Source organism: Sylvia atricapilla, chromosome 4, assembly GCF_009819655.1.
Source record: "Sylvia atricapilla isolate bSylAtr1 chromosome 4, bSylAtr1.pri, whole genome shotgun sequence".
In the NCBI taxonomy this organism is placed as follows: Eukaryota; Metazoa; Chordata; class Aves; order Passeriformes; family Sylviidae; genus Sylvia; species Sylvia atricapilla.
This window is the reverse complement of record NC_089143.1, coordinates 5317306-5326067: the sequence shown is the minus strand read 5'-3', so window position 1 is coordinate 5326067 and position 8762 is coordinate 5317306. Positions and strand designations below refer to the sequence as shown.

General features: G+C 35.7%; 1 protein-coding gene across 2 annotated transcripts in view; it reads left to right on the top strand.

Moving 5' to 3' along the window:
- Positions 1 to 5296: 5296 nt before the first annotated feature.
- Positions 5297 to 8762, top strand: part of CEP135 (centrosomal protein 135) — a 28478-nt gene continuing 25012 nt past the window's right edge. For both annotated transcript variants that reach the window (XM_066316967.1, XM_066316966.1), the window contains exons 1-3: positions 5297 to 5516; positions 6518 to 6708; positions 7232 to 7399. In XM_066316967.1, coding sequence (XP_066173064.1) covers positions 5404 to 5516; positions 6518 to 6708; positions 7232 to 7399 — 472 coding nt within the window. In that variant the 5' untranslated portion in view covers positions 5297 to 5403. The remainder of the gene's footprint in view (positions 5517 to 6517; positions 6709 to 7231; positions 7400 to 8762) is intronic.

Sequence of the window (8762 nt, the reverse complement as noted above, 5' to 3'; positions counted from 1 at the left end):
CGGCCGCTCCGCAGCGGGCCCGGCCCCCGGCGCCGGATTTTAGTGGTAAGTGTGGGGGAAAAGTGGCGTAAAGCCGCTTGGAAAGGGACCGACCGCCCGTCTGTAAGTACAGATCGGGGTTGCTCTAAGATCTGCAAAGCTTCCATTTTAGGGAGACGGGTGATGAGCAGGCTCGTAATCGAAAGAGTTTTCTTGTGCTGTAGTGGGAACTTAGAAGATATGGTGGCAGGCTGCCCACGGAGGTCGTGGGGTCTTCCTCTCTGGAGACATTCCAAACCCTCCTGGACGAGTTCCTGTCATTGCTCCAGGGGACTCTGCCTTGGCTGGATGATCTCCAGAGCTGCTTTCTAAGACTAACCATCTCATGACACTTTAGCGAAGAAATCTGTTTCTTCAAGAGCAAGTGTTGTCTCTCCACTGGCAAAGTGCTGAGACTTCACAGCAGACGTGTTGTATGAATATCTTAGTCAGAAATGAGCTCCCGGCAAAAATCCGCTTGGAAGCAGACTTTCCTAAATCAAGTGCTGGCTCTTTGGGCGTACCTTGAACGTGATGTTGCAGCATCAAAATTACCTCTAACATGTAAGTTCTGTTGAATGAAAAACGTATTTTGGTATTTCCCAAAACTGAGACTGAAGCTGCAGTTCACAATTGTCTTTGGTGTTAATGTTAGGGATTCTATTAAAAAAAATATTTCATAGCATATATGTTTGTCTATAGTAATTTCTTCGTGTTCAGCTGTTAGCAATGTAGTTTTGTCATCCACATGGTTTAATGATTGTATTAATTCTTCCAAGATCCACTTTTGCTTTGCTTTTTTATTATTACATATTCTTATTGATAACACAAGTATTGCATCTGAAACAGTTCTTAACCTGTACTCACCATCAATTTTGCTGCATTGTTCTCCAAATAGAAAGAGGACTTTAATCTGCTAATTTAATATGTATAAACATTGCTTCTTTCACACAATTTTATGCCGATTCATTCTCTACCTAAAGCCCAGTGGAGCTGGATATAATGTTCCTCTATTGCCCATCTTTCACATCAAGGTTCAGTTTTAGACACTGGTGACTTAAAACAGTATGGAACAGTTCTTAGGTGCTGCATATATCTATTACATAAATATTTATATCTTCAAAAGTCTGCCCACACTCATCCAGACGTGTCATAAAATGAAGCATGTCAATGTTGTCACCTTCAGCAGTCTTCATGAGCAAAGGGAGGACAAAAAATGAGGCTGTTGGCTCTGAATACTCTTCAGCACGCAACTAAGAGATGTTAATCAATCCTGTTCAGGAAATGGCTGATTTAAATTACTGTTCATTTTTCTCTTTTCTATTTTTCATCAAAAATGGAAATTTGATTTTTTTCACACCCGTGGTAAATTGCAAGAAATATTTAGATGATAAATGATGTGAACTATTTATGCAGCTAATGTAGCCTATCTCATGGGAAATACCAAAGCTGTTAAAAGTGCTTTCCAGTTCTTTGTAAACTTACAGACATCTAGTAGGAGTGTGACATGTCTTTCATCAGGACTCTGTTGTGAATCACAAAGCTCTTAAGGTTCTTTAAAGAAAAGCATAGTCTGGATTGAATTGACTTGGTGCAAATAACGATGAAAACTTGGATTTCTAAAAAGCTTTTTGAGAAGATTCTTTACCAAATGCTTTTAAGGAAGCGGATTCTGGTCAGAAATGGAGAAAAGAAGCTAGTGGTTAAAAGAGAGAGTAGAAAGTACCACCTTACAGAGTGAATGTGCAGAAGATTATCTGCTCTTTAAGACTGACTGATGATCTGAAAGAATGCGTTAAACAGCAAGGGACAAAATTTGCTCATTTTATAGAAATGTTAAGTGCAATCCCAAGGATTGCAGAAGGGTTTCACTGGACTGAGTAATAAAGTAGGAATTAAAGAATAGTGTTAGTAAAGGCAAAATGATACATGGTGTGGTCTCTAACATGGCAGTAACTGCTCAGAAAGATGTGTCACTGTGAATGCCTCTAATCCGTGCTTTAGAGCCAACAAAGACCAAGTGCCCTGGTTTCAGCTAGGATAAAGTTCGTTTCCTGCCTAGTAGCCAGTGCAATGTTTTGTTTTGGATTCAGCATGAGAATAATGTTGATAATACTCTGGTGTTTTGGTTGTTGCTAAGTAGTGCTTGCTCTCAGCAGAGGACTTCTCAGTGCCAGCGAGGAGATGCACGGAAAGCCGTGAGGGAACATAGCCAGGACAGATGATCTGAGCTGGCCAAAGGGGTATTCCACACCCTAGAACTTCGTGCCCAGTACATAAACTGGGGGAATTACCCAGAGCAGGACAGACTGTGGTTTGGGGACAGGCTGGGCTTCAGTCATCACGTGGTGAGCAATTGCATTGTGCATCTCTTTGGTTTTATCAATCTCTCTCTCGCTCTTCTACTTCATTTTGAGTATTAAACTGTTCTTATGTCAATCCACAAGTTTTGCCTTTTTTTTCCCCTGATTCTCCTCTCCATCCCTGTGGGAGTGGGGGGAGTGAGCAAGCCAGCTGTGAGGTGCTTGGTTGCAAGCTGGGGTTAAGCCATGACAGACACTGATCAGTGTGAAAGAGCAGGTTAAGCAGCAGGGGACAAAATTTGCTCATTACGTGGACCTGTAAAGTGCAGTTCAAGGGTGTCAGAAGAATTTCACTGGACTGAATAATGATGCCAGAGTTAAGGAGTAGTGTTAGTAAAGGCCAAGTGATACACTGGTCTGTGGTCTCTGAAGTGATAGCAACCACTCAGTGACGCATCTCACTGTGAATCTATCTTATCAGTGTTTCAGAGCAATCAAAAAGGCAAATGGTAAGTTAGGAATCAATATGAGTAGAGAAGGCTACAGCCAAGTATCTCTATGGCAGCTCAGAGAAAGGTCTATCAGGTACTATAATAATTATTTCAGTCCAACTTTAAGCCCTTGAGGGCTCTGCATTATAGGCTTATATGAAGAAAATGTATGTAGGAGTAAGATTTTGTTCGTATTTTTAGGTTTTTATACTGCTGCTGTGGCAACTGTCAGGAGACAAAGGATTTTGTGTCAGACAAATCTTGGATTCAACTGAGTCAGTGCATTTAATATATCGATTTTATATTGCCAGAATAAACAAAATTTCCTCATGTAGAAGTTACTAGATACTTTTTCTTGTCATGGTGAGACTAGTGATAGACTAAGTTTAGGATATAAGATTTAAATTATGGTAGTCTGTAATGGCAGAGGTCTGGAATTACTGACATCTAATTTCTTTCCAGCAAATGGTATATGACAATTACTGTCTTTGAAGATTTTGATATCTATGTTAAGCTCTCTGAAATAAGAACTCTAATTCTTGTATTCATTCCAGGATGCCTTTTGGACCTATTCTACAGCTATTCATTTCCTGGGCTTGTTGTGGATCAGATGTGGCTCTAGGGGATATAAGATAATACCCTTACTGGATTGATTCCAGTGCTAATAATGAGTAAAATTAAAAATTTCAAGTTTTAGGAAGGAGAGTGATTCAACCAGCAATTTGTCGGTACTTCCCGTATTGGAGTATGTTTAGGTTACTATACCTTAAATGCCCATTGCAGGGATTTGGTAAGATTATATATGTACTGCCTAGCCACAGTTACTGAAGTGCTAACATATGTCCCTTTTTTTTTCTTTACAGTTACTGCAGAAAAACTCTCTTCCTGTACAAGCTGTCACATGGTTTTGTTCATGATATTTCTTCTGTAAAACTTTCTCAATTGGATTAGTAAAAAAGAAATCTTTGCTCTTTCTAAAACACAAGCTTTGAAACAAATCTGATGAACTATTTTAAGGTAATTTAATCTTTTTAACTGATACAAGTCTTCTTAAAGAGAAGATGGGCTCAGGAGTTACCAGTTTTCTTCTGTAGTAATCTAAGATGCATTCCTAAGACTCAATCTAGACACAGTAACACAATCACACTTTTCCTGAATTCAATACAGAATCTTCAACTTTAATGCAGAAATATGGAGAACTTTTAATCTTTGTCTGTCAGAGAAGTATGAAGAACATTTACTGCACCTCAGGACATTGACTTCCACTCAGTACACCCGTGGACAGAAAGTGCACCACTGCTTCCTTCAGCCATCCCATTCTTATTGCTTAGTTCATATCCCAACAACCTCAACCTCTTCAAGCAAGTATTTTTGGTGGCACCCAGAACAGATGCTGTGCTTTTAAGACTGGTGATTCTCATCTACACAGCAGTACCTGCCAACCACAGGTCTGTTGCTAGACTTCTTTGTAGTGTTTGAATAAAATGAGATGAAATCTTAAATTTCCGGCATTAGATATGAGAGAAGCATGCACTTTTCCCTCACTTTATTATTAATAATTCCTCTTATTTTTAAATACTTGCATGTGTTTGTTTAATGCTTTTTTAAAATCTGAATTTTTGTGAGGATAGTTTGGGTGATCTCTATATTTAGTTCCTTTTATATGTGATGCAAACAACATCTCCTTGAATTGGTAGTTTGGCTGCTGAGGTCTTTGCAGCCCATAGGTTAATACTGAAACTTCTGAAGAAATGTGAGGGAAGACGTTTTGCAAAAATAACTACTTTTCAAAAATATTTTTAACTATTGAACAGATGTTTTCACAGATGAAGAAACATAAGCTTTAGTACTTGATTTGTCTTCTCATTCTCTATCTAAATTCAGAAGGACATAATGATGTGAAAGTTCAAATGCACTTGGAAAGACCAAAATTATCATTTGGATTCAGACACAGTCATGCTGATCCAGTCCCCTTTAGATCAGCTTAGTAATAAAAGATAACTAATCAATTGAAAAAACCCCAGCTCTCTGATCCTTGAACTGTATTTTCCAGAAAATGATGCCACTATGACTACAGTACACCAGTAATTTTATCTTTCCTCTTTTCTATCAAAGAATATAGATGTTGAAAGTTAATCTTTAGCAGTTTACATATTTTATGCAATTTTAGAAATGGTTGCCATAATTTACATTAAGTACTGGCTTGTAAACTTTGAAAGTAAGATTTATATATGAAAGAAAAATGAGTTTTTCACAGTAATCTTTCAGTTTGTATTGTGTAAGATACAATGATGAACATGATTCAAAAAATCAGAATATAATGAGAAAACTATCTACCAAGGCAAATATTTATTTTTAAAGGAATATCTAAAGATGTTTAAAACTTCTCAGTTGCAGCGATCTTGTTTTGATTTAAATGTTGAGAACATTCTTATGCGCTGTATTTCCTGCCGAATAAAAAGGGTTTTTTCCAGTAGGTTTTTTTTTCTACATTTTTCCTTCTCTAAAAGACAGATGCTGTAACCAACAACCTTTTACAGGTGTCCTGTTTTTCTTGACTGTGAGCAAAGCAGCTTTGGGGGTGTTTTACAATGAGCACAAGCGCAGAGCGAAGGTTCGTTAATCTCAGGAAACGTCTGGATCAGCTGGGGTATCGCCATGCACTGGGAGTGGAGAGCTTGCCTTTGGTGGAAAAGCTTTTCAGGTATTCAAAACAAGATTCATTTAAAAAGTAGTCATCATATAGTAGGTATTGTTTGATTTTTGATGTGTCAGGAAGAAGGCTTAATCTGAGGGTTATTTTCTAGCAGTGTTATTTTAGAGGTAACATTAAGTTCCGGTGTCTGATGAAGTCAAATGGGTTTGCTTAATGATGGAAACATCTTAAGGTTTAATTTATTGCAGTAAAATTGCTTTTAAGGATCTATGGCGTAGGAAAATTCAACTTTTCTGACCTTATATGAGAGCCAAGAATAGTTACTATTGATATGTGCTTAAAAGGACACACTCCTAGAACTGGTTGTGTGAAAAATAATCCCAGTTGCCTGTTCTGCAACTTAAAATAAAACATTCATGTCTCCACTTCTTATGGCCTCATTTAGAGAGTTTTAAATTTGTTGTCTCTGCCATTTTACAAGACACATAAAAGAAGAAAACCCAGAAATGTTCAGATTTCCTTCTTATTACATCTGCCAATTTTTAGCTTTGATATTAAGAACATAGTAATTTCCATAGTAATCCAGTTATATTTCACTAGACATGCAAATGCAGTTATTCTGGTTCTGTTGCTCTCTAGTATGTAATACACATGGAAGAACCGTAGGTAGGCAAATATGGAGTAATTTGTCTTCAGCATTAAGTTTCATTCATATGTCTACCTGTAGACATGTGTAAACCATGTAGGTTTACTCTCTCCACCACTAGCTTTGATACTTATCAGATATAAACTCCTGATATGCTTTGTAACTATTTTGTTTTCTTTTTTTTTTTGTTTGTCCTGTTCTTTCCTATTTACTGGTTTTTTAACAGATACTTCCTATCTTTCAGTTTTTCTTACATGACATGAATGTTTTGTTGCCTTTGTTTGAACTCATTGGTTCCCCCTTTTGGGGAAAAGGTTTTATTTCTCAGGTCATAATAAACATTTGCAGCTGCAGTGTGAAGGCTGAAAACATTTCTAACACATCTGGTGTTCCTTTATCCTAGTGACTTAGTTCATACAACTGAGAGCTTGCGCCGAGCAAAGTTATCTTCTGGAAAAACTGAGAAAGAATGCAGCAATTATGATACTGTTTTGGAACCTTATAAAACAGAGAATACTAGACTTACCAGGGAAAACAATGATCTACATTTAGAAATACTAAAACTGAAAGAGCAGTCTGATCGTCATGTTAAAGGTAATATAGAAATTATTATTATTTTTTTTTTTTTTAGTCCTTCAATGCCAAAATAAAATTGTGGCTAAATCCTTGATCTGCAGATTCTTTTATCTGTGCTTTTAAGTGAGTATGAGTGGTCATGGAGTTTGGTGCCTTTAATGAATTAAGCTTCATGCTCAGACATTTTTTTTTGCAGTCAAAAAATTTTGGAAGTTCTGCAAATTATTGTTTTAATAAGATATGAGAATGTTGGAAATCTTATCATACACTTTCGTACCTTGAAATGATACTTTTTAATTTAAAATTAAATACTGCTTCTAAATGTGCCTTTGTTCCACAATGGATGTTTATTTGTAAACTATGTATAAATATATATTTTTGTGTGTTTTTGTTTGTAAAAGTATGCACATATGTATGTGTATTTGATAATTTGAAAAATTTATAGAAAAAGAATATAAGATTTTCTTTATGCTTATTTTGGTGCTACTAGGAAAAATAATAGTGAATAAGCGAGATAACATTATTTTTCTCTCCCTTGAAGATTTGAAAGCTTCCTTAAGGAGGGTTGAACATGAAACATCTGACTTGAAATTTTTGAATAACCAGTATATGCATAAAATTAAAGTGCTGGAAAAAGAGACCAAAGCCAAGACTGAAAAAATTCAGCAGCTTCAAGAGAAGAATCTGCAAGCAGTGGTGCAAACACCTGGTGAGTGTAAATAATCACAGATATTTCAACTTTTTTCTGGGCTTTTTTGGATTTTCAGGACGTAATATCTTTTCCTCTAGTAAGAGAAGTTACTGTAGTAAAATATCCAGTAGAGTAGCATTACCCTTTGAAGTTTGGGCTCTGAATTCTGTAATTTCTCTGTATGAAGTTTCATTAGGTCATCACTTGTGTTAGGGATAAATTTGAATGCAAACTTAGATTCAGCAGAAGACTATTAAGTTAAAATCTCACTAGATAAAAGAATTCTTTTATTTTAATAACAGCTATTTCTTTTATTGCTGCACCTAATTAAGAGGCAGATTGTTTGACACTTGCATATTTTTGGCAGTTAATTGGTGTGTAAGTGACAAATTCAGATTTTTGGAACCAAGATCTAAACATAGTAAGATGCAAAATATGTCTACAAGTATGCCAATTCTCTGTATGGGAGATTTACAATATTTAAAGGGTCTTTTGATAACTTAAAATGTTCTAGATGTTACTTTCAGGTTAATTTCTTTCTCCAGAATTTCCTTTTTCTTAATTATTTTTTGAAGCTAAGGAGTATAGAATTATTTTGTGATATTTTGAAACTATGTTTTTTTTCCAAGTCATTGAATTATATATGCATTTTTGCCATTTGAGGAAAGTCAATAGATAGCTAGAAAAAATTAAATTTCCTCTTTATTCTCCCATGCCTTTCTGCGCTTCATGTCATTTGTTTCAAAGATGGCATATTAGGCTTTTGTCTACCTTTCTGCATACTTGTCCCTCAGTCTTCTAGGATTTTTTTTTATACTACATCATCCAATATTGCATGTTCTTATTTAATCATATGATGAAGAGGAAATGTTCTGTCTGGAAATAATACTGTGTTTTGCTTTTTTCTAAATATGTTATCATTCAAGCTAATAACATACTCTGCTTGATAAGCAGTGCAATATGATATTCACTGAAATGAACACAGAGTAGAAGGAAGAAAAATATTACTAAACAATTAAAAGGTTAGTTCAGTTGTAAAATAGTTCTTAAATGCAAAAACCAAGTGTGTTTTGTGATATTTTGATTTAGCTGTTTTAGTAAGTGAAATCAGCTTCAACAAGTTTGAACTGTAGAATATTTGGGATCTTAAACATTGGAGAAAATTTTACTAAACTTATACTAAACTTTTTGTGGGTTTTTTTTTATTTTAATAGCAAACTTCAGCTAAACTGGTACTAACCTGCAAGAACAGTGTTTCTAGAATGTGTGAATTTTATCAGCTTGTTTTATCAGAAGGATTAAAATGGTGAAACGTGCCTATTCAAAAGCAGCAGAACAAATAGGAAAATTAATTTGCTATTAAAGGAGATGACTCCCTTGC